Below are 26,771 nucleotides of genomic sequence, written 5' to 3' on the forward strand. Positions count from 1 at the left end.
CATTTTCATAGCCAGGAATTATTTATTTTTTAATCATCTCCTAGAACTGGAGAGAAGGAACCCTAGATAAACGACAAAGGAAGGTTATAGCTAAAGCCCACAAGTTTTGTTTTATCTTAATTGGATCACATCCACAGCATGGCTTGTCTTCAGTGTAGCACTAAGCAAATTGTTCTGTCAACACAAGCATTTCTCACATGATGGAATATTAGTCCCCTCTCTACTCCCCCTATGCACCCCCTAAATTTGTTCTGGGCATTCCCCTCAACCATCTGGACTAAATTTGGTGACAGTGTGGGGCACACACAGCAGGAAGAGAGGAAGGAAGTCCCATTGCACTAGTAATCTTTGCACTAGCACAATTATTCAGCTGAATATTGCCCCCATACATTTAAAGCACATTTATACTACTTGAACATTCACATCCCCCAAAGAATCATGGGGACTGTAGTTTACCCTTAACAGAACTACAGTTTCCTGGATTCTTTGAGGGAAGTCATGTGCTTTAAGTGCATGCTGTAGATATGACTGGTGGGCTTGGTAGATAGGGGCTCTTTTGTTTTAAATACGTATACCCATATGTTGTACATTCTGTAATCTGTAACACAAGGATCATAAGATTCAAAAGTGTCAATATTTACATTATGAGATGGTCTGATACTCTATCATCTACTGTCTGCCTTTCTGTAGTTGTGTGTTTTACATGTAACTAGTGGTCCCAGATGGAGATGTGCTTCAAGAGAGACATCCATTATGTGCACTGTTACCTGGTTATGCATCTGCGTCCACATCAGATGTTTGCATGGAGATATTCACTATTGGCCTAGGGCTACTAAAGAATGAGTGAGTGACTGAAAGTGAAAGGAAATGTGACTGAATGAGAAAAAAATGAATGAGTATACTTGAAGGACTCCAGTACAAATCACTAAACATGACCAGTGCTTTCAATTTAACAAAGAGTCAGATTAACAACTAAGGTACAATAGGTTTTATTTTTATTTCATTATAAATAGAGATGTACAGATGAAGGCCAATACTGAGGTTCCTTCCCAGGAGCCTGTCACAGTAAACTCTTGTCCATTCGAACCCACAGTTATCTTTTTCTGCCAGCATCCTTCAACATAGACATGTGGACTTCTGAAGACCAATTCAGACAACTTCACACCATTCACCCAGCAGCTGAAGCCGGCAGCTGTAGAAGCAGCAACAGTAGACACAGCACACAGAAAACAGGATTAAGAAGCGTCCCTAAATGCAATTGTGTCTAACAAGGTACAAAGTCCCAAATGATCATTGTGCTATAAAAAATATTACACTTCATAAAACCAAGTTTATTTTTTAAAAAAGTTACTCTGGTACATATAATAAATGTCTGTACACTGCAGCCCCTTTCAAACACGAAACGCTGAAGCATGGACATTTCAAACCAAACAGTTCACAAACATGGAAGTGGAGTTGGTAAATAAAATGCTGCACCGCTATCTAGAAAAGCTGTTCCATAACCACAAACCACAAAATGAACCATTTACAGCTCCATAACTTCTTGTGTGGGGCAATGAGGAGGAAAATGGAAAAGGTGGTGGCAAAGATAGAGAGAAATGGGATGCCCTGCCCACTTTTGGTTCTGCCACTACCCACCCCTGGTACATTGTCCCCAACAGATTTCCCCTGAGGAAATGTGGCCTCTGACAAAAAAAGGTTCCTCACTTAGGTTCCTTAGACTCATAAAGTATCCAATTGTTTCCTGCAGATCAGGTTTTGTACCTGTTTGATGGGTTCAATCCTTAAGGCATTGCACAAGTCTATTTAACAGGAGAATGCAAAGGTAATGTGCCTAACATGCAGAACCTCTGGATCACGTGCTACAACTACTATAGTGGCTTTAGTGATTTCAGCTTTTTAGTCTTCCTGGGTAAAGTATTTTTCTGAATTGTGATGCACCCTTTCATCCCTGACCAGCTCATCAAAACCCTCAGAGGAAGATGTTCTGAAGAACTTTATCTATGTTCCCACCAGTTTGTTTTAAGATTTCATAAACAGCACTAGGGAGCACGGGAGGAAAACAAACATTTGGCTTCAAACAGCCTTTTAGAGAGGGAACCAAAAAGGAAGCCTTCCTGATATGACAGTTCTTCTGTGTAGGGTTTTGTCAAAACAAGCCTCAACCATTCCTCTTAGTCTCACTTTCTTTGACACTGATCCCAGAGTGGTGTGTAGGTTTGCCCTCTCATGAGGTGGAGCCTGAGGATTCTGTGGTTATTTCAGTTGCACTACACAAGCAACTATCAACTAGAAGGTGCTGGGGAGTCTTATTAAACCAGGTGAATCATGGTCTTGGAAACCCTGTGGCACTAGGAGTACTGCTGAAAATTAATATACTGATGGTGTCTCTGCACAGGTTCCAGATGACTAGTACACCACTGTCTCTGGGTGTTTTGGACTGCATCAGCCCCAACCAGTGATCTTTTCAAAGCCAAGCAATTATTAACAGCACATATGCAAGACAAGTGAAAGCCACTGGTTGTTTTGTTCTCATTAGGAAAAGGCCTGAATTTGCAGTGTGTATATTGTGAGAAAGGAGCAAACTGTATTAATCAAAGACAAAACCCACAGCTCCATATCTTGTGCTTGAAGCAATTGTAACGTTAGGAGAAGGGGACGACAGAGGATGAGATGGTTGGACAGTGTTCTCGTAGCGACTGGCATGATTTTGGCCAAACTGCGGGAGGCAGTGGAGGATAGGGGTGCCTGGCATGCTCTGGTCCATGGGGTCACGAAGAGTCGGACATGACTGAACGACTGAACAACAACAACGTTAGGAGACATTTTAGTGTATTTGAGCACCTGAGAACAGAGGGATTCAGTCGCCCCAAATAACAAGTGGACTCATGGTGTTATGCAATTAGGCAAGCAGTTCTATGAAATTCTCACTTCATACACACACACATGTGTTTACAAGGGCCTTTTCCAGGGTGAAACATAGACATACTTAGAAACATAGAATTGTATAGTTGGAAGAGACCATGAGGGCCATCTAGTCCAATCCCCTGCAATGCAGGAATCTTTTGCCCAACATGGGGCTCAAACCCACAACCCTGAGATTAAGAGTCTTATGCTTTACCGGCTGAGCTATCCAACATGAGCAAACTTAATTCAGATATATGGTAGCAATGGCAGTTGGGAAATAGGAAGCTGCCTTATACTGGATCGGCTCACTAACTGGGTCCATCTAAGTCAATACTGACTGGCAGTGGTTCTTCAGGGTTAAAGACAGGGGCCCTTTCCAGACCCACCTGGAAATCACAGGGAAGGAACCCAGCATCTTTTTGCATGCAAAGCATGTGCTCTTCCATTGAGCTATTGTCCTTTTCCGGCAACTGGAGTACCAGTGAAGTGCATTAGATGAAACACAGACTTGGAAATGACTGAAAAAGCACATCAGATGCAATGCTTCTCTAAATCCAACTGGACCAAAGAGTACAAGGGATTACAAAATTAATCTGTGGCACATAATATATTCCACTGGGAAAAAGCACTCAAGCACCATGATTCTGTGAAGGAGCAACATGCAATTTCAGTTATTTCTAAATGTGTGCTTTGCATATGATGCACATTACAGTCGTACCTTGGATCCCGAGGTACAATCGGAAGCCGTGCCTTGGTTTCTAAATGTTTTGGAAGTTGAATGGACTTCTGGAATGGATTCCATTCGACTTCTGAGGTATGACTGTACTTATACTCATACTGCCATTATCACCATAGATGTGAATCATCACCATGCAGACTCTACAAGTGGGATGCAACATCTCCTGTGGTATCTATGGGTAGACAGGGCAATATTTACACACAGTCAGCAGTCACTTATGGACTGGACTAATATACCCTTGGTTGAGTAGGGTTATGATATCAGTAAGTCCAAGAAGTAGTGAAATTGCACTCTGATTGTTAGGAAATAGCCAGGGTTCTTGATGATTTTGGGTGCACTGGGCTCTTCTATTTAAAGGAGCAAGCAAGGGCAAAAGTGAACACAAAAGAAAAACAGGTCCACATGTTCAAGATTTCAAATATCTACAATACACCTATCGCCTGTCAAGCCTGAGCCAAAACCTTCATTTTATGGAGTTTCACAGCATTGTTTCACACTTCAAGAACAGCTTCTCTGCTGCCGTCCTGTGTGCACAGCAGATAGAAATTAAACATTAAATATAATTTAAAAATTAAGGACAAAATAGAATAAAATAAATTACATGACGTTTTTGTCACACAGAAACAGACCCTAAGGAGCACATTACAGTAGCTAATGCAACAAATCTGTTCTCTTGCATCTGCAAGCACAATTGACATCAATCTCCCAAGCTGTGTTTAGTATTGGAATGGCTTCACCACTCAGCAAAATAAATGTAATCTATAGGATACAATATTCTGTCTTCACGTTTCCCCCCATAAGAGGAAACGAGAGACAATGTAGCATGCTGGTTTTTCCTGCAGATTTTGAAAGGTGGCAAAATCCATTATAAAAATGCAAGTCAAGTAAAGTGCTTAAAATAATGACCGCAATACAACTCAGAATCATAAAACTGCTAAACCCAAGATTTCAAAGGGCTTAAACATGCTTAAGTCTGTGTTGGGTTGTGGCCAATGAGTGCAATCCAGAGTAAGTGACCAAAATAGCACTTGCCACTGATGTCAGTGGGAGGTGGAACATGTCCATTCTTGTCAATCACTTTATGCACAACACAAGCCAATACAGTCAGGGAATGTTAGTCCAACATCACAGTTACCCCTGTTTCCACTGATGTTAGAAAAATATTGTAGATTTTTTCTCACTGAAATCTCTCCGCTGACAGTTTCTTTCCCTTTTGCTTGTCAGAGACTAGGTGATTTTGTCATGTAGCTAAGCATGTGGCATTATGATCCCTTATTTTAAATGGAAAAGGCAAACAAAAGATTGCCATCTCTATGATAAAAATAGGAGAGTTTGTAACATAGTATAGCATCCTTAGAAAGCACTATTCTTGCATTCATTCACCCACACAGAGACTAGGTCATGCCTACTGCCCCACTACAACCTCCACACACTCCAAGTTCTATTTGCACAGAGCCTCCACACATAGGCCTATGATACCATAAGGTCCTGTATCCATGATCCACACCCCCAATTTATCCAAGCATAGATAATTGATTAATTAATATAAGAATGGATGTCCAGAGCAAATGAGGTCCTTGAATGTGTTGCTAACAGCATTAGTGGGTGCAACCACAATCTCCCCCCACCCACCCATGCATTATTTGCTGTACAGATCAAACACATGAAGGGTGCTTTATGAGAAGTACAGCAAGCACTACTCAGCCAGCCCTTCTTTCTTCATGGTATTCAAGAAATACCATTCTTAGTAGGCCATTGGTTTCACAGTATCACATGCCTCTTCCTTTCACATTCAGCTCTTTGGAGATGAACTCTGCTGCAGCTGATAATGGGTAGCAGTATCAATTGCTAGCTGTGACAATTGACCATGACACAAATGCTGGTAGAATTGACCTCTAAAACCAAAGCGACTTGTTTCTCTACTGAAAAATGCTTACAAAAAGTGGTCTTACAGAGCATCTAAAAGATCCCAAAAATAACATTGGGAGAAAATGAGAATAGGATCTTAGCAGTATACACTTAAATAAGAAGCAGTTCAGCAGTTGAAAAATTGGCACATGACATCTTTGAGTACCTGCTAACTCAGGATCTTGGCATTAACTTAAAAAAACAAAAGCAACAAAAGGAACTGGAAAGCAAAGGATATCTTTGCCTTATGCTGGAGTTCTGCTAATTTTAGCAATTTATGTGCCAATAGTCCAAAGTCCTGCAAAATTAGCAATATGGATCAGCCTCTCTGAGCAACATGTGGTGCATGTTTTCCCTTTTTAAACCAGGCATTCTTTGGGACCACTACAACCTCGTTGAGGTCAGTCTTTTCATCCCCCTCCGCTGGGCCAGGTTGGAGGACAATACAGGTTCCAGCCTTGGTGCCTGAGGTGTTCGGTTTAAAGCAAAGTAGGTGGCTGCCATTGCTCCCTGCAAAATAAAAACCGAGACCATGCAGATTTAAGAACAATGCTTGCTTTCACTCTTCAGTCCCACTTCCCACCCCCAATTTAAAGAAGAGGGGGTGTCTGCATCAAGACATTATAGCAAAGGGAGCTTCTCCCAATTACTGCTTCCTTACTTTCTGAAGCAGGAGCCTATATTCTTCAACTGCTAAGACTAGTTTTGACTGTGGGACTCAGCTGAGTCATTAGTTATATATCACACTGTGGATTATATTGCACATGGCTGCTTATGTTCATATGCAGCAAAGGTGCATATTGGAGAAGGAGTACATGTTTGTTGGTTCATGTGTGCGTGCCTACACATAGGTGAAGAATGAGGATTTCAAAAGGTTTCTCTTTCCACCAGATCTTTCATATCCCACCCAGGGGGGAAAATGTAGCTATACATGTGTATATGCAACTCCTCTTTACTTCTACCAATCCTTTATACTAATTGACAGAAGGGAACTAGGATTTGGGAAGGAGGCAGGAGGAATCTAGGGCCCTGTCAGAGCCTCATGCCTCCTTCCCAAAGCATAGTCCCTTGCTTACCCAGTTTTGGGAAGGCAACCTGAAGGCTGGGAGGCATCAAATGTTGCCAAGGGCCACCCCGAAAAGGTATTGAGGGCCGCATGTTGGACAACACTGCTCTAGGGCCATCACTCTCCTTTTCTGTATGCAAGAATGCAAAGCAGCTTGCTTTGGACTTACCTTTACCAGGTGAACATCCTGTCGGCTGAGCTGATTCTGGGATAGATATTCCCCGTTTACTATCCACGGGTGCCTTAGAACCAGGGCTGCTGTCAAGCGCTGATGGGGGTCTACGTGAAGCATCTTTGACACAATATCCTGTTAAAAAGAAATTAGAGGAGAAGAAAACTTGTGATTTTGTTGTCGTCGTCATCCCCCACATGAGGATTTCCATTTTAAAGCCTGGGTAATGGTGGCAGTTTCCAAATATGGAATACTGGAATGGAAAATGCCATTAGGAACTCATCATCTGAGAACTGGTCCTGCGCCCCTTGAATGTAGCCACTGCAAACCAAGTTCCATGGTAGGTTGCTGGAGTGGGGTATGGGGTGGGGCAGGGAAAGACATACTGCCACCACCCCACACACCAAAACTCTCTAGGATGTTGTCTTGGAAGTGTGTATGTGAAACAGCAATCTCAGTGTTGACTTTTAGGCAGGTAGAACAGAGGATTAGTGAGTTTACTTGGGTTGTAACACAGAATGCAACATGTAGGGAAGTGGTCCTAGCCAGTTAGTCCACTCACTCCCTGCAACTAAGGGTGCTTCTAGTTCAGGGGTCAGCAACCTTTTTCTGCCGTGGGCCGGTCCACCATCCCCCAGACCATGTGGTGGGCCAGACTATATTTTTGGGGAAAAGTTAATTGAATTCCTATGCCCCACAAATAACCCAGAGATGCATTTTAAATAAAAACACACATTCTACTCATGTAAAAAACAACAGGCAGGCCCCACAAATAACCCAGAGATGCATTTTAAATAAAAGTACACATTCTACTCATGTAAAAACACGCTGATTCCCAGACCGTCCATGGGCCGGATTGAGAAGGCGATTGGACTGCATCCGGTCCCCGGGCCTTAGGTTGCCTACCCCTGTTCTAGATGATCAGTTTATTGGGGATTCATCCTGATTTGTTTGTGGAGAGGTTAGATGGCATTGTGTCAAGCAACTGTTACCCCACACTTTCCATTGCTTCCCTTTTTGCAAATAGTCCAACCTTTTGGGGAAGCAGGTTTTCAGCATAAGACTTCCCAACCTACTGTAATTAGGCAACCTGAATTTGCCAGTATGTGACTGAATTCCATAGAAAAACAGCAACTGTATAGAAATGCCCTAAAACTCCAAATCACCATTTTCACAATGGATAGGATACGATGCAAAAGAGGCTTTTAGCAACAGCTTCCCTGTGTTCAAGCACAGTTTTGAACTTATCTTTAGAAGGTATGTGAAGGCACTGCAATGAATTCACAGCCCAATTCTGCATATTAGGTGATCAACTCCTGGAGGCTGAGGTGCCTTTGCCCCCCCTTAAAATATTTGAGGGAGCCAGGCCTCCCCAAAGTTGATGGGCATTGCCACCCAAATGTTTGTGCATGTGCTACATCATGTGATCATTGATGCGGGGTGCAGCTTACCTGCCTCCCCCCAAAATTTTACTCAAGTTGGCACCCCTTGTGATCAAGTACTAGTTTTAGTCATTAAGGACAAGATATCAATTACTTATCAAGGGGTCCATGTAATGTGCTACTGTACTAAATCAGCTAAATGTGCTAAGACTGTTTTAACTCCTTTTCTTATTTACCAAGGATTGGGATGGGTGAGTAAGTCTACTTCTGGTCTGTGTTACCTTTACATTCATTCACCCATAAGTCCATTCTATCTGTTTCTGTTTTAATCTATGGTTTTAAAAACAAACACAAAAAATTGCATTGAAGTAGACATTTCTAAATAACATTTCTTTCAAAATAGGTGTCTGAAAACAATTTTGATACGCTTTTGAGCCACAAACAGCCTTGGAGGTTCCGAAAGGCCAACCTAAAAATATGTTTTCTGCTTACCTTAGCAGCATCAGATATTGAATCCCAGTTTCCTCCTGTAAGTGCATACTTTCCACTGCCAATTCTGGCCAGAATCTCCTCTGGGGTATCATCTGGCCCATTTGCAAAAGGAGTGAATCTGTTGAGCCACAAGCAGGTATTTTAAAGAGGTGTTTGCACAATGCAGAGTTACCAGAACATAATAATAGGTTCAGCTTGTATAAAACTTTTAATCAGGCCTCACCCACTGAAGAAATAACAGCATTATTGATTAACTTATCAATTAATCATAATTATGTTAAAAATGATTAACATATTAACTAAAGTATCAACAAGAATGTGAGATGCTGTACGACACCTCTTTTGAACTGTGTCAGTCATAACAAAACATCATCCAGAGGGGGGGAAATGGTGTTCTTCCCTCCAAAATGTCCCCCTTTATTTATCTTCCTTGCAAATGGAGAATGTTTTGGTTAATTGTTTATTTTATTTTTTTTAAAAAAACCCTAAGTAGCAAGGAGCAACCCCCTAGGAGGACAAATAATTGAGATCTAGCACAATGGGGTGGGGTGGGGGGTGAATCTGCATACACACTATACCTTAAAAGCATATTCAAAGCATATCCCCCTACCTCAATAATGCTGGGATTGGTGCACCCCTTACAGAGCTACAGTTCCCAGCACTTTAATAAGCTACAGTTCCCAGGATTCTTTGAGGGGAAAATGTACTTTGAATGTATAGTTTAGCATGTGGCCTGAGACTTAGGAAAGTGTCAACTCTTATTTTTTAAATCAAAAAAGAAAGCAGAACAAGACCTCATTTTAATAATAATAATAATAATAATATTTATTATTTGTACCCCGCCCATCTGGCTGGATTTCCCCAGCCACTCTGGGCGGCTTCCAACAGAAACCAAATACAACAATATCAAACATTAAAAACTTCCCTAAAAAGGGCTGCCTTCAGGTTTTTTCTGAATGTCAGGTAGTTGTTTATTTCCCTGACCTGTGATGGGAGGGCGTTCCACAGGGCGGGCGCCACTACCGAGAAGGCCCTCTGCCTGGTTCCCTGTAGTTTTGCTTCTCGCAGTGAGGGAACCGCCAGAAGGCCCTCGGCGCTGGATCTCAGTGTCCGGGCTGAATGATGGGGGTGGAGACGCTCCTTCAGGTATACAGGACCGAGGCCGTTTAGGGCTTTAAAGGTCAGCACCAACACTTTGAATTGTGCTCGGAAACGTACTGGGAGCCAATGCAGATCTCTCAGGACCGGTGTTATGTGGTCTCGGCGGCCACTCCCAGTCACCAGTCTAGCTGCCGCATTTTGGATTAATTGCAGTTTCCGGGTCACCTTCAAAGGCAGCCCCACATAGAGCGCATTGCAGTAGTCCAAGCGGGAGATAACCAGAGCATGCACCACTTTGGTGAGACAGTCCGCGGGCAGGTAGGGTCTCAGCCTGCGTACCAGGTGGAGCTGGTAGACAGCTGCCCTGGATACAGAATTAACCTGCGCTTCCATGGACAGCTGTGAGTCCAAAATGACTCCCAGGCTGCGCACCTGGTCCTTCAGGGGCACAGTTACCCCATTCAGGACCAGGGAATCCTCCACACCTGCCCTCCTCCTGTCCCCCAAGAACAGTACTTCTGTCTTGTCAGGATTCAACCTCAATCTGTTAGCCGCCATCCATCCTCCAACCGCCTCCAGGCACTCACACAGGACCTTCACGGCCTTCACTGGTTCTGATTTGAAAGAGAGGTAGAGCTGGGTATCATCCGCATACTGATGAACACCCAGCCCAAACCCCCTGATGATCTCTCCCAGCGGCTTCATATAGATATTAAAAAGCATGGGGGAGAGGACAGAACCCTGAGGCACCCCACAAGTGAGAGCCCAGGGGTCTGAACACTCATCCCCCACCACCACTTTCTGAACACGGCCCAGGAGGAAGGAGCGGAACCACTGTATAACAGTGCCTCCAGCTCCCAACCCCTCTAGCCGGTCTAGAAGGATGTTATGGTCGATGGTGTCAAAGGCCGCTGAGAGATCCAGCAGAACTAGGAAACAGCTCTCACCTTTGTCCCTAGCCCGCCGGAGATCATCGACCAGCGCGACCAAGGCGGTTTCAGTCCCATGGTGAGGCCTGAATCCCGATTGGAAGGGATCCAAATGGTCCGCTTCTTCCAGGCGTGCCTGGAGTTGTTCAGCAACCACCCTCTCAATCACCTTGCCCAAGAATGGTAGATTTGAGACTGGGCGATAGTTGGCCATATTGGCCGGGTCTAAAGATGTTTTTTTAAGAAGCGGTTTAATGACCGCCTCTTTCAGCGGGGCTGGGAAGGCTCCCTCACAGAGGGAAGCATTCACCACCCCGCGCAGCCCATCGCCCAGCCCCTCCCGGCTAGCTTTTATAAGCCAGGATGGGCAAGGATCAAGGAGACAGGTGGTTGGTTTCACTCGTCCAAGCAGCCTGTCCACATCCTCGGAGGTAACAGACTGAAATTGATCCCACGCAACTGGACTAGACAGGACTCTGGCACTCTCCCGCCCTGGCCCTGCTCCCACGGTGGAGTCTATCTCTTTCCGAATCTGAGCGATTTTATCTGCAAAAAACTTTGCAAACGCATTGCAGGAGATCTTGGGGTCCCTACCAGGCCCCGATGACGAAGGTGGCTCCGATAGATTCCGAACCACCTGAAAGAGTCTCCTGCTGCTATTTTCCGCAGATGCAATAGAGGCGGTGAAGAAAGTCTTCTTCGCCGTCGCTATCGCCACTTGGTAGGCTCGACGTTGAGCTCTAACCTGTGTTCGGTCGGATTCAGAATGGGTTTTCTGCCACCGGCGCTCTAGCCGTCTCAACGATTGTTTCATCGCCCTCAGCTCCGGGGAAAACCACGGGGCTGTCCGGGCTCCATGCAACCGGAGAGGGCGCTTCGGAGCCAAACAGTCAATAGCCCTGGTTAGCTCCACATTCCAGCGGGCCACCAGGGAATCGGCTGAAAGGCCATCAACATGGGATAAAGTATCCCCTACCACTCTCTGGAAACCATTTGGATCCATTAAGTGGCGGGGGCGGACCATCCGAATTGGTCCCACCTCCCTGCAGAGGGGAAGGGTTGCGGAGAAGTCCAGTTGCACCAGGAAGTGATCTGACCATGGCACTTCTTTTAGGAGCTGAAATGGCAGTGTGGGATCCCTGTTTCAGCATGGGACCCTGCTGTTGGGGACAAGGTGCTTTAACCCTGCTCTGGATTGAGCTCCCAATTTGAATTGGGCCACTGTTGCTTGCAATTTACTTTTAAAAAGTCATTCATACAATTGCTGTTTACAAGTAAGGCTCCCATTTTTGCAGCAAACTTTGTCTGTGTAAAATCTCAATTTTGATTGTTGTTCTTTCTAATAAATAACAGGAAAAAGGAGTTCCTTGGAGTGATGCTTGGCACTGGTTACCTCCAGGGGGAAACTTGGCTGCCACTGCAGTAGCCCACGGGGAAGACTTCCAACTTGTGCAAAGATACTAGGAAGGCCTTGCACCTACCCTGCTAACATGGTGTACAACAGAATCCCTAAGCTCCAGATATCACAGGCTGCATCATAGCCTTGCCGTTTCAGGACCTGCGGAAAGGAGAACAGAAGTAGAAGAAAGAGGTTATAAAATTCTTTTTGGAAAGAAATTCATGACCGAGAAATTGGTTCACATTTGCTTGAACTTGTCGGAAAGAGTGGTCACCTTAGACAGGGAAATAATTGTACAAGGAGACCTAACAATGCAAGCTGAGGAAATGAACTACAGTTGTACCTTGGATCCCAAACGCCTTGCGAGTCGAACGTTTTGGCGTCTTGAATGCTGCAAACCCAGAAGTGAGTGTTCCAGTTTGCGAACGTTCTTTGAAACCTGAACGTCTGATGCGGCTTCCGCGGCTTCTGATTGGCTGCAGGAGCTTCCTGCAGCCAATCAGAAGCTGTGCTTTGGTTTCCGAACGTTTTGGAAGTCGAACAGACTTCCGGAACGGAAAGAAGTACGACTGTATTTCATTACACAGTCTGGTTTTGTCACTATGTATTCTTGACTCCTGCATCCTCAAAAGGCAGAAAATACAATGAAGGAGGGAGAAAACTGATGCCAGTGATGGCCAACTCATAGCAGAGAACTAGGGTCCCCACCTGAAGAATGCAGCCCTGAAGAGTGCAGCAGTATATTCAATGAATGGTTGCTTTTGCCCATAGGAATAAGAATTAGGTTTTCAAAATTGCACAATTTAAGGCTACATGCTTCTTTTTATTTCATCACTTGGGCCTTAGTGTTTGATAGTGCCGTTGGGTGGTTGATTTGTGCAAAACAAACAAAACCCACCCCACTTCCAGACCCCTATGCAGAGAATAGATTTGTCCCTTACAACACCAAATTTTAATCATTACATAGTTGATCACAAACAAAGGATCCATAGCATTTAGAGCATGGCATCTTCCCAGAAGCATATTCAAATCTGTTTCACACATGACTTTATTCTTACAGAACTGTTACCACTACCATACAAAATAAGCATACAGTATATGTTATGTATGTGTGCACTGTCATGAGGCTTCATTGAGAAATTCAATTCAGTTCACATTTAAAGCTGAATTTATTAAATTCACACTTTCCAAAGCAACATGAGAACCGAAATACAGTCATCCTTCCAAATTCACACTTATTTGAATTTTGTGATGCAGTTATCCGACTGAACGTTTACAAAATGCATGTTAGGGAGAAATGAGCATAAAAATGGATATACTAGAAAAAATAGCATTCAAATAACATTAAAGTGCATTGTATTAGGAGAAATTGTTTGCAAAAATGTGCACCTTAGTCAAAACTGCAAACAAACATGGGTTTATTAAGAGAAATTTGCTGAATAATTTTCATGAGGTTTGTTTTTAAAAGAATAAAAATAAATTGCAAGTTGCTGAAGTAGTATGGAAAACTGAATTTATTACTGGAAAAACTGAGAGAACGAAAACTGACAGATCCTTCCATCCCTGACTGTCACATACGTGTGCATGCACACGAAAGCTCATATCAAGAACAAACTTAGTTGGTCTCTAAGGTGCTACTGGAAGGAATTTTTTTATTTTTTATTTTGTTTTGTCACATACGATGAATGTGTGTGTGTTGTTTTGCCACCGATGCAGTTGTTCATTCCCATATTTGTTCCAAACAAATCAAGTTTTCAACATGTAACCAACTATAACATTATGTGGACAATTACTTTAACAGTTGATGATGAAAACAAAACAAAATTAAAAATTCCTTCCAGTAGCACCTTAGAGACCAACTAAGTTTGTTCTTGGTATGAGCTTTCGTGTGCATGCACACTTCTTCAGATACCCACCTTAGAGACCAACTAAGTTTGTTCTTGGTATGAGCTTTCGTGTGCATGCACTATGGCAGACCAACATGGCTACCTACCTGTAGTTGATGATGAAATACTGTTTTTCAAAAACTAAGTTTCATTGATCAGAAAAGCCTTTAATGTTTCAGAAATAAATTGCTATGACTACATGTAAAGTCACTATGGATTTTGAAACAAGGTATGGTTTTGGCTTTTATTATATACTGATAGCATGAAACTGCCTGTGGGAGTCCTAATCATGTAAGCTAGAAGGGTTATTATCAAATCAGACTTTGAAACTGGAAATACAGCACAGCATGTAGCTACATAAAATTCTCCCTGTGCTGGGCTGAAACCTAAGAAGTATGGTGAGTGCTACCTGGCACTAGATCTGTAATATCTTCCCCAGCAGTCTATAAGACCACAGATAAAGCCCAACTAGGCTTGGATGAAAACTGGAGAATAAAATAATTTACACACTGACATGAGATTAACAGCCTTTGTGATTCATGGTTTGTTTTCCTGCAATTGCTCCCACTAGATGGCAGGCCAATTCCTCCTCACAGATATCCTTAACAACCCACGATAGTTCATGTTGTAATTATTACATTGCAGTCTAATAAAAGAAAATCAATGGATTCCAAGTAAAACAGAGAAGACTAAATGTAAGCAGACATGTTATTTTGCCTTTGGCTGCTTTCTTAACTTTCAATTTAATTGGACAAATGTTTTAGTGGCAAGGGAGTCTGGGATCAGAGCAAAGTTGGAGGTGAACTTCAGGACATTAGAGAAGAAAATGTTTCAAAAGCTGCTTGCCAAAACAATTGTGGGATTTCTTACAAAGAGGAAAAGGGGCAAAGGGGTCTAACTCTTCCTTTTTGCACCCTGAACCTTCATCCAGCTGATTTACGCCACTCCACACCATACCGAGGTTTGCATGTCTGCAAGCCAAGAGCCCTGAGTACTGCAGAATGCCACATGCAGAGTCCCATGGGTTTGAGCTTGCCTTTCCACATGTCACCTTCTGAGACAAATCAGGCAAAAAGGAATAAAACCATCAGAAAATATGATGCTCAAGGAAAATGGCATGGTATCAAAAGCAACTGAGAAGCCAATCTAAAGCTGATGTAAATATGGGATATGATGTCACAGTTGCTGGAACAGGGATTATTCTGTTATGTACCTCAGGTGCTACAAAATTGGCTGTATAACACGGTGTCATTAACAAGCCATTCTCAGCTCTCAGTTGTTTGGCAAATCCAAAATCGCAGATCCTGATGGAGTCGGGGTTACCTGACTCATCCATGTAAAGAATATTACTAGGTTTCAGATCTCGGTGAACAACCTGCAAAGAAAGTTAAAACTGTTATATAAAGTGAAGTAGCTGTTGTGAAGTAGTGTTCTCGAAGCTACTAACATGAGTTTGGCCAAACTGCAGGAGGCAGTGAAGGATAAGCGTGCCTGGCGTGCTCTGGTCCATGGGGTCACGAAGAGTCGGACACGACTGAACGACTGAACAACAACAACAGCTGTTGCAATGATAAATGCCAAATTTGGTTTGTGCTGGCAGCTGGAAATTCTCAAGATTTACCATTTGTACCAAAAGATTTACCAAAAGTTTGTTTCGGCATTTACTCCCATAGAGTAAAATATATCCCTCCCCCGCCCCCGTCCAGATATAAATGTTTATGATAAGGTCTATTATACACTATGAGTTTAAGGAAAGCAATAAGGATTAGCTCTTCAGTAGGACAGATCCTGAAGTTGAGGCTCCAGTACTTTGGCCACCTCATGAGAAGAGAAGACTCCCTAGAAAAGACCCTGATGTTGGGAAAGATGGAGGGCACAAGGAGAAGGGGACGACAGAGGATGAGATGGTTGAACAGTGTTCTCGAAGCTACTAACATGAGTTTGGCCAAACTGCGAGAGGCAGTGAAGGATAGGCGTGCCTGGCGTGCTCTGGTCCATGGGGTCACGAAGAGTCGGACACGACTGAACGACTCAACAACAACAACATGGAAGGTACTATCCAAGTGTGAGATCTTTGATATGGCATTCCTTATTCTACAGGCGTGTTCTTCCATAGTAAATTAGTAACTTACAAGTTCATGCACATTTTGGAATCTGTTTTGGGTAATGTCCAAATAAGAAATAAAATAAAGACAACATTTTTAGAAAGCAGAAGAAATTGTACTTACTCCCTGGGAATGCAAATAGTTGACTGTCTTGGTAATGGTACAAAGGACAGCACTGGCCTCTCGTTCTGAGAAGCACTTCTGCAGAAGTATTCGATCTAAGAGTTCCCCTCCTCGCATCAGCTCCATCACAAGGTATACATATTTCCCATCATCATAGACCTATATGTGCAGAGAAGCAATCAGGTACGTGATTCAAAATTCTCCATCCATCCATTTATTTATTTCATTTATTGCCCTTCCTCCCTGGGATGTAAATGTCATGTGGGCACTGTCTTAATGTTCCAGCACAAGGTTTTACCAGAAGATAATGGAAGCTAAAGTAGCTGAATAGGAAACAGTAGATGGAGGAGATCCCCCTTTCACTTGATGCTTCGCGGTGGTATTTAGAGAGGGTCCTCCTAAAACCCAGCCTCCCAATGGCAGCATTTTTAAATAAATAAATAATCATCATAACATGCATGAATCCATAGTGAAAAAAATAGAATTAAAGTGCTGATTGTAACAGGAGAAAGCAGCAACACTATAAAGCACATTAGCTTCTGGGGGATAAAAGACACTGACACATATCCCCTCCATCATTTGGAGATATACGTGAATAACTAGGTGGGAAACAGTAGCAGAAGTAGCCTCATAACACATAGCCCATTCTGCTTCTGCCTGTTGCACATTGGTGAAGAAACCACTTGTTTCTTCTTTTGACTACTCAGGAACCTACCGTGTTGATGTTTGCAAGATAGTAGTAACTAAGTGCAGTCAGAAATCTTGACAACAGATTGCTGATTGTCTAGTTTGACTGTTGTGGTTTTGGTTGTTATTTTCAAACCACCTAGAAGCTCCATGTGAACATCAAAGTCCTTGCCTCTCAGAGTTCCTGATTTTCTTTTTTAAAAAAACCTTTACTTTATGGCCTCTCCCCTGGAATCTAGTGTAACTGAGTCACCAGTAAAAAAATAATGTTATTTTCCTACAAGTAACATGAATACATTTAACCAAACTCAAATCTCCACTGAGTCATACATGCACAAAATATAGCTGGAATTGGCTTCACACCACTGTCTACAACCAACTGTTCATATTTTTCTGCAGATCTGTAAGGTGACTTGAGAGACCTCTTACATCTTTGAGAGTGATGATGTTTGGGTGCTGTCCATATCTCAGAAGAATCTCAATTTCTTCAGAGGGGTCCCTTTTGCTTTTATCAATGATCTAGAAGAAGAAGAAGAAAATGACTCAATCAGTGGTGTAGCAACGGGGGGCGTTGGGGCAGTGCGCTCCCGGTGCAACATCTCCGGGGGTGACAAGGCATGCGGTTTGCCGGCAGCGCCACTCCAGTGCTGTATGGACAGTGCTGGGATCCTCTGTTTGCGGCTGCAGCTGCATGTAAGGGATCCTCCTTTTGCAGCTGCAGCCGCGAGCTGAGGACCCTGGCACTGTCCATATAGTGCTGGAGTGTTGGCGGCGGCAACCCGCTATGTACAGTGCACATGCAGCATCGCTACATATGACGCATGCATCGTACGTAGTGATGCTGCGCATGCGTGCTACGTAGCGATGCCCTGCCCCCGGGTGCACGTCATGTTTGCTGCTCCGGGTGCCCAAGCGGCTCCCTACGCCACTGGACTCAATGGTAATTAGGTGTTGTATTCAAGTGAAGGTGTAGCTAACATTCATAAGCCTCCTTTGTGTGTTTACTCAAAAGAAGAGCTTCAAAGAAGTGGAGACATACAGTGCATCAGCACACTAAAATTTCAATTAGCAATAACTGAGCCTTGGATTAACCTCTGGTTACAATGCTGCCATGGACTCATTGAGATGTATCAACTCATTGGTTAAGGGGAATGACTAAAATCAGCAAATTGTAAATGGGGGGAGGAAATCTTCCTAGCTACTAACAACAAATAGATGTCAGTTGTGAAACACAGAGAAAGAGGTGACAGTTTATGTCACTTAAACTATTCTGTTTGGTACAACATATGTTAGGATACAGTGGTTTGCCTCCAATAAACCACAAATTGAAATCCACTCCTGAAGTAAGATTTTCCCACTATATATACCCCACCCTCCACCCTGGGTACTGGGGCTGCGAATGGAGGGGAGAAATTATGGTGGAGTCCGTTGTATGAGTAGAAGTGCCTAGATTGTGACAAGGTCCTTTTGGACCCAGCCCTGTATTTGTAGGGCATATGTGGGGGATGCAAGATACTATCCACGGTGAAATGCATTTTGGGAGGTGGTGGGTAGAAAGAATTCATTTGTAAATTTTGTGGATCATTTCATATTCAAGTCACTCTATAAGAAAGAACAGATCCACTAACTATGTGTAATATAAATATAAAGTCCAGGGGTGGGAAGAGCATTAACAGCCATATAATGCAGGAATTTTAAAGTGGCAGTTTTGTCTAAAATTAATTAATCTGTAATATTAATACTGAGTAAAAATACTGGAGGTCTTTGCTGCTGTGAAATACATGGGGTTCCATTTAAATACCTCTCCTAAAAATAAGTCTTTGAGTGGTTTTTATCTGCTTTTGTTGTTTTTTCTGAAGCCAAATTACCACTGTTGTAAGAAAATTACTACAGTATTGCTAGCATTATTTTAAAAGAACATGGCATAATTCTATTTCCCCCATCAGATGAGAGGTATTATGACTGTCTCTAGGGGATCTTTTCTTTTTTTGCACAGTTAAGCTTGATTAGCTTCAGCAATTCATTCATGCTATGATTAACTTTTCCATAACATTGGAATAATCACTATTTTGAAAAGAGATAAAGGAGAAACACACACACACACACACACATTTTGAGCAGCGTGGCCATTAGTACAGAGTGCGCCATGATATCTGCAGGCAATATTGGTTCAGTCACTTCCACTATTCATTGACTCAGCATTCATAACACGAGCCTTCAATTGTACTGCTATTAGCACTCTGGGCATTTGAACATTGAGCCCTTTCATTAAGCAATTGACAAAGCATCTATCAGTTGGGCTAAATTAACTCTTATGAAAAACTTGGATCCCAGATAGTGCAATATAACATAATGCCATTATACAAATCTATGGTGAAACCACATTTGGAATACTGTGTGCAGTTCTGGTCACCTCACCTCAAAAAAGATTTTATGGAGTTGGAAAAGGTTCAAAATAGGGGAACCAAAATGATCAAGGGGACATAGAGCAATTCCACTGTGAGGAAAGGCCTGATAAGCAGCATCTCTGTGCTTAAAGCTAAAGACCTTGGCAAGTTTATACCACGGTAGGTGGTCCATCAAATACTACTGAATAATACCAAATAAAATATTTAGGGAAAACAATATGCAAACCCCCTTCATGGATCACTGCCTTGTCGTGGCGAAGGGGCTTGAATTACTCAGGGAAGCTATGGACAGGTCAAGAAGGACAGGTCATAGTGGAGAGTTTGGACCAAACGTGATCCACCTGGAGAAGGAACTGGCAAGCCGCTCCAGTATCCCTGCCAAGAAAACTCCATGGACAAAGACAACAGGCATATAAAAGATATGACGCTGGAAGATGAGCCCCTCAGGTCGGAAGGCGTCCAACATGCTACTGGGGAAGAGCGGAGGACAAGTACAAGTAGATCCAGAGCTGATGAAGCGGCTGGGCCAAAGCCGAAAGGACGTTCAGTTGCTGATATGCCTGGAAGTGAAAGGAAAGTCCAATGCTGTAAAGAAAAGTATTGCATAGGAACCTGGAATGTAAGAACCATGAACCTTGGAAAGCTGGATGTGGTAAAAAATGAGATGGCAAGAATAAACATTGACATCCTAGGCATCAGTGAACTAAAATGGACAGGAATGGGCGAATTCAGTTCGGATGACTATCATATCTACTACTGTGGGCAGGAATCCCGTAAAAGAAATGGAGTGGCCCTCATAGTCAACAAAAGAGTGGCGAAAGCTGTACTGGGATGCAATTTCAAAAATGATAGAATGATCTCGATACGAATTCAAGGCAGACCTTTTAACATCACAGTAATCCAAGTTTATGCACCAACTACCAGTGCTGAAGAAACTGAAATTGATCAGTTCTATGAAGACTTACAACATCTTATAGAAATGACACCAAAGAAGGATGTTCTTCTCATTATAGGGGATTGGAATGCTAAAGTAGGGAGTCAAGAGATAAAAGGAACAACTGGCAAGTTTGGCCTTGGAGTTCAAAATGAAGCAGGGCAAAGGCTAATAGAGTTCTGTCAAGAGAACAAGCTGGTCATCACAAACACTCTTTTCCAACAACACAAGAGACGACTCTACACATGGACTTCACCAGATGGGCAACATCGAAATCAGATTGATTATATTCTCTGCAGCCAAAGATGGAGAAGCTCTATACACTCAGCAAAAACAAGACCTGGAGCTGACTGTGGCTCAGATCACCAGCTTCTTATAGCAAAATTCCAGCTTAAACTGAAGAAAGTAGGAAAAACCACTGGGCCAGTAAGATTCAATCTAAATCAAATCCCTTATGAATACACAGTTGAAGTGAAGAACAGGTTTAAGGATTTAGATTTGGTGGATAGAGTGCCTGAAGAACTGTGGATGGAGGCTCGTAACATTATACAGGAGACAGCAACGAAAACCATCCCAATGAAAAAGAAATGCAAGAAAGCAAAGTGGCTGTCCAATGAGGCCTTACAAATAGCGGGGGAGAGAAGGCAAGCAAAATGCGAGGGAGATCGTGAAAGATACAGGAAATTGAATGCAGATTTCCAAAGAATAGCAAGGAGAGACAAGAGGGCCTTTCTAAACGAGCAATGCAAAGAAATAGAGGAAAATAACAGAATGGGGAAAACCAGAGATTTGTTCAAGAAAATTGGAGATATGAAAGGAAGATTTAGTACAAAGATTACCACAATTAAGGACAAAAGTGGAAAGGACCTAACAGAAGCAGAAGACATCAAGAAGAGGTGGCAAGAATACACAGAGGAATTATACCAGAAAGATATGGAGGTCTCATACACCCCAGGAAATGTGGTTGCTGACCTTGAGCCAGACATCCTGGAGAGTGAAGTCAAATGGGCCTTAGAAAGCCTGGCTAACAACAAGGCCAGTGGAAGTGATGATATTCCAGCTGAACTATTTAAAATTTTAAAAGAGGATGCTGTTAAGGTGCTGCACTCAATATGCCAGCAAGTTTGGAAAACTCAGCAGTGGCCAGAGGATTGGAGAAGATCAGTCTACATCCCAATCCCAAAGAAGGGCAGTGCCAAAGAATGCTCCAACTACCGCACAATTGCACTCATTTCACACGCTAGCAAGGTTATGCTTAAAATTCTACAAGGCAGGCTTAAGCAGTATGTGGACCGAGAACTCCCAGAAGTGCAAGCTGGATTTCGAAGGGGCAGAGGAACCAGAGACCAAATTGCAAACATGCGCTGGATTATGGAGAAAGCCAGAGAGTTCCAGAAAAACATCTACTTCTGCTTCATTGACTACACAAAAGCATTTGACTGTGTCGACCACAACAAACTATGGCAAGTTCTTAAAGAAATGGGAGTGCCGGATCACCTCATTTGTCTCCTGAGAAATCTCTATGTGGGACAAGAAGCTACAGTTAGAACTGGATATGGAACAACTGATTGGTTCAAAATTGGGAAAGGAGTACGACAAGGCTGTATATTGTCTCCCTGCTTATTTAACTTATATGCAGAATTCATCATGCGAAAGGCTGGACTGGATGAATCCCAAACCGGAATTAAGATTGCCGGAAAAAATATCAACAACCTCAGATATGCTGATGACACTACCTTGATGGCAGAAAGTGAGGAGGAATTAAAGAACCTTTTAATGAGGGTGAAAGAGGAGAGCGCAAAATATGGTCTGAAGCTCAACATCAAAAAAACTAAGATCATGGCCACTGGTCCCATCACCTCCTGGCAAATAGAAGGGGAAGAAATGGAGGCAGTGAGAGATTTCACTTTTTTGGGTTCCACGATCACTGCAGATGGTGACAGCAGTCACGAAATTAGAAGACGCCTGCTTCTTGGGAGAAAAGCAATGACAAACCTAGACAGCATCTTAAAAAGCAAAGACATCACCTTGCCGACAAAGGTCCGTATAGTTAAAGCTATGGTTTTCCCAGTAGTAATGTACGGAAGTGAGAGCTGGACCATCAAGAAGGCTGATCGCCGAAGAATTGATGCTTTTGAATTATGGTGCTGGAGGAGACTCTTGAGAGTCCCATGGACTGCAAGAAGATCAAACCTATCCATTCTCAAAGAAATCAGCCCTGAGTGCTCACTAGAAGGACAGATCCTGAAGTTGAGGCTCCAGTACTTTGGCCACCTCATGAGAAGAGAAGACTCCCTGGAAAAGACCCTGATGTTGGGAAAGATGGAGGGCACAAGGAGAAGGGGACGACAGAGGATGAGATGGTTGGACAGTGTTCTCGAAGCTACTAACATGAGTTTGGCCAAACTGCGGGAGGCAGTGAAGGATAGGCATGCCTGGCGTGCTCTGGTCCATGGGGTCACGAAGAGTCGGACACGACTGAACGACTGAACAACAACAACAACAACAATATGCAAACAGCCTTAGATGCATGCAAATGCAAATTAGTTGTGGCTTTCCATGATATATTTCAACTGAGGCTTTCAGTGCTAAGCAAGTTTCCCACCTCTGAATCAACAAAATATAGCAGTGGTAGAAGGAGAGGACTCAGCTACAAGAAGAAAAAAAAAGATACAAATTCACAGGTGTAAGAAATGCAAAGACACACAAGAACTGAAAAACCCAGTATATACATGTTTGAAGATGCAAATCACAGAAATATTATTTGCTGGTTGTTACATCATTGCTGGACTGCAAGAAGATCAAACCTATCCATTCTCAAAGAAATCAGCCCCGAGTGCTCACTAGAAGGACAGATCCTGAAGTTGAGGCTCCAGTACTTTGGCCACCTCATGAGAAGAGAAGACTCCCTGGAAAAGACCCTGATGTTGGGAAAGATGGAGGGCACAAGGAGAAGGGGACGACAGAGGATGAGATGGTTGGACAGTGTTCTTGAAGCTACTAACATGAGTTTGGCCAAACTGCGAGAGGCAGTGAAGGATAGGCGTGCCTGGCGTGCTCTGGTCCATGGGGTCACGAAGAGTCGGACACGACTGAACGACTGAACAACAACAACAACATCATTGCTGCTTTGCAAATGATTCTGCTAACAGTGAATGGATAAAGTTTCCCTGAGAATGAGTGCGCAAGCTCCAAAGGTGTATAGGATCAACTGTTTATAATAAATTTCTTCTTCTTGCCTCAAGCCATTAAAATTCTGCAGATGACAGCATGACAAGGTGATGTCTTACCTTCACGGCAAACTCTGCTTCTGTGGATTTGTGTACACACCTCTTGCATACTGAGTAAGAGCCAACACCGATGTCCTCCTTGATTTCATAACCATCTGTAAAGTGAATATTGTTCCCATGTAACTGCTATAGAGAAAACAAAATGATAGCATAAGAAGGCAGGTCTTATGGCACTATCCAACAGAAGACTTTACAGAGCTGAAAACTAAAAGACAATTCTTCCTCACATAGCCTTGGCAGAACTCAGGTCTTAATTTATGCCAGTCCAGTAAAAACTATAACCCTTTGCACAATTACTTGAAATTAATCCCACTGAGCTGAATTCTCAGTGGGACTTTCTTCTAAGTTAGGGATGAGGAACTCTGGATCCTCCCAATGTTGGATTTCAACTTCCATCATCCTTGACCATAGACCATGTGGGGCTGATGAGAGTTGGAGACCAACATTGGGAGAGCAACGAGCTCTCTGTTCTAAGCAAACGTAAATGGGATTAGGCTGTAAATGATGATATAACATTTTGAATACATTAAGGTTATTTTTTAAAAAATACATTGCTCTCTGGGCGTTTTAATACAAGCATCTCATTACCAGAGTAATGAATTAAAACACGCGCACATACTAATGCACGCCTAGAAGAGTTCTAGTTTCCTATATTAGCCACCTGGAACTATAGCAGCTACTATTACAGAGAGGAATCCCCCCACTTTCAATTACGTCTAAGAAACAGAACCCAGGGCAGGGCTCTGAAGACATTTGAAGGATCGACTGTCGTGCGTGAATCTACCCATCAGCTGCAAACATTGTTGATGGCCCTGCACTGTGGCCCTCTTCCAAAGTTGGTGCAATTGGTTGGTACTTTTTGGTGGTAGTGCCTTAATTGTGGAACTCCCTCACAAGAGAGATGAGACTAGCCCCTTCCCTCTTGTCCTTTAGGGAAGCAATTAAGACATTTTTGTTCTGCCAGGTTTTCAGTGCTTTTAAACTTTTTTCTATTTATGGGTTTATCTGTTTATTGTGGTTTGAAGCATAATGGGGCTTTTTGAGAGCTGTATATAGGAGTATATAGGAGTGGGCTTAATTTTTAACGGCTGGAGGAAACCGGTTTGTTCTTTCCCCACAGCACCTTTGAAATCTCTTTATTTCTTTCTCTCATATAAGTGAATTGCTGCCCTTTAATCCTATGGCACAAAACATTTGGAGACACTGCTGCTCTGCCTACTTGTCATTCTTGATGCTGAGAGGCTTGCCTGCAGGGGCATCCAATAGGTCTCTGTGCAGAACATGAAAGAGAAGCACTGAGCTTCTCAGCAGTCCTTGCAATATGCAAGTTCTCCTTCCATATAACCATTGCCTGCCATTTTCCCGGTGTTTAATAATTCTACCAACTTTGGCTAATGAAAGTGGCATTGTATATTGCATACATGCAAAAACATCACCCTGAAGGCAGGCAAGCACATCAGCATTTCAGGTAAAAGTCCGGGTCCCAGTGACTAAAAAGAAAGAAAACCTACTAGAGTACTGCAAGCTTCTTGAGATTGCATTTAAGTGTCACGTTATGATTTCAACTTGCATCATGATTTCTGTCAATAGGACTATCACAATCAGGAAAATGTATACAATACTAAGGAATAGGCCTAACACTAATGTCCAGCCTGTGCAAAATGCTGTGCTTTGGGCTTGTGTCTAACATTTGTAAGGGTCAACTGTGTTCACCTTGGATATATGCGAATATGGCAGACTGCCACCAGCCTCCAGTGACCATACACACATACACACACTTTCACCAGATGCATCCTTACCTGGACAATGGGGTGAACTGTGATTTTGTGGACTTCTTGCTGTGGAGGCTCCTGCACCAAGTTGGATGCAACAAAGCTGAATCCCCTGAAGAGATTATGAGCGTTGGCACTTGGAGGGACGCCTGGGGAATCTGCAGAGGAGGTGAGATATGATTCAAGGGACGACTGGGGATTCCAAAGCCAATACAAAGAGAGTACAATATTTCCTTCAAGAAAGTAGAGTGCTACAATGCAGGCCCTACCAATGCTGTAAAGAAACAACTCCAGATTAAAAAGTTGAGCCAACTGACAGCAGGCTACCTTAGCAGGTGCAGGACTGAATGTGTGGCACACACAGCTCTGTCTGCTCCTCACCTGTGAGCATCTCCTACCTGGGGCAGCTGCCTCACTCTGCCTGTGCATGCAAACTCTTCCCAGTCCACCTTTACTTAAACATAAAGCTGTCTCTGTACTTTCAGGAGTGGCAGCGTGAACATAGAGGATGGTAGGACAAGGAACCAAGGTACAAAATTACTTTTAGAATTGGGAGCAGCATATTGAAAGATGAGCCCATGCCACTAACTCTCCTTTAAGCTTTAGATGCTAGAACATTGGTTACCGAACAATTTTCTTTTGTCTTCTTTCTGCTGTGCAGATTGCAGAACTGGTTTGCAGCACAACAGTACACAATTGATATCCAGCTAATCCAGGCTTCCTCAAACTCAGCCCTCCAGATGTTTTTGGCCTACAACTCCCATGATCCCTAGCTAGCAGGACCAGTGGTCGGGGATGATGGGAACTGTAGTCTCAAATCATCTGGAGAGCCGAATTTGAGGAAGCCTGATGCTAATCTGTTGATTTGCACCAGTGTGGACACAAACTAAAGGTGAAAAAAGATGGCCAAGCAGCCAGTTATTTAGGCAGTCAGTTAGCTGTGCTGGGAGATGGCAGTTTGTGGCTGTGTGTGTTTACTCTTCATCCTGTGTGCTCCCACTGCTGGTTTGGGGAGCAGTGTACACACGATGTTAACCAAAAACCACACCTTTCCTGTCATTTTTAAATGAAATAGTACATTCTTATGTGTTTCTCCCTAAATCAGCTTCCAACTGAATTGGGGGGAAAAGAACGGAGCTGCATTTTAATTTGGTGATGTGAACCTAGCCTATGTCATCCAATCACCTGAAGACTTTACCACTCTCCTGTTTCCCTGGATTTCTGAATAGATGCAGATGTGTTGGAAATTCTTGTCCGCACTACAGTTTCTCTCCATGCTAGTATTACTCCAGATTCTATAGAGCCGAACTGGTGTGGGAAAATATCACAGTATGGACTCCTTCCATGTAATCTGGTCGTTTCACAAAATACTGGAGGCATAGAAAGGAACATTGCTGTAGCAGCAACCGTACTGCCCGAGAAATGCAAAAGCTCACACTAACTTGATCTCTGTAATCGAGAAATTGCCTCA

General features: G+C 43.1%; 1 protein-coding gene and 1 long non-coding RNA gene across 4 annotated transcripts in view; one reads left to right on the forward strand and one right to left on the reverse strand.

Annotated features, from left to right (window-relative positions):
• Nucleotides 1–846: 846 nt before the first annotated feature.
• On the forward strand, nt 847–26,710 carry LOC117043930. Its single transcript, XR_004426255.1, has 4 exons — nt 847–1,272; nt 23,501–23,582; nt 25,316–25,469; nt 26,406–26,710. It is a non-coding gene; the product is annotated as an uncharacterized LOC117043930 (long non-coding RNA).
• The window catches only part of RPS6KA2 (ribosomal protein S6 kinase A2), a 212,836-nt gene continuing 191,450 nt past the window's right edge, over nt 5,386–26,771 (reverse strand). For all 3 annotated transcript variants that reach the window (XM_033144161.1, XM_033144163.1, XM_033144162.1), the window contains 9 exons: nt 25,328–25,458; nt 23,529–23,654; nt 17,326–17,415; nt 16,210–16,368; nt 15,195–15,356; nt 12,178–12,254; nt 8,667–8,784; nt 6,790–6,927; nt 5,386–6,064 (listed from right to left, as the gene is read on the reverse strand). In XM_033144161.1, the coding sequence (XP_033000052.1) occupies nt 5,939–6,064; nt 6,790–6,927; nt 8,667–8,784; nt 12,178–12,254; nt 15,195–15,356; nt 16,210–16,368; nt 17,326–17,415; nt 23,529–23,654; nt 25,328–25,458 (1,127 nt within the window). In that variant the 3' untranslated portion in view covers nt 5,386–5,938. The remainder of the gene's footprint in view (nt 6,065–6,789; nt 6,928–8,666; nt 8,785–12,177; nt 12,255–15,194; nt 15,357–16,209; nt 16,369–17,325; nt 17,416–23,528; nt 23,655–25,327; nt 25,459–26,771) is intronic.

This window comes from Lacerta agilis, chromosome 3, assembly GCF_009819535.1.
Source record: "Lacerta agilis isolate rLacAgi1 chromosome 3, rLacAgi1.pri, whole genome shotgun sequence".
In the NCBI taxonomy this organism is placed as follows: Eukaryota; Metazoa; Chordata; class Lepidosauria; order Squamata; family Lacertidae; genus Lacerta; species Lacerta agilis.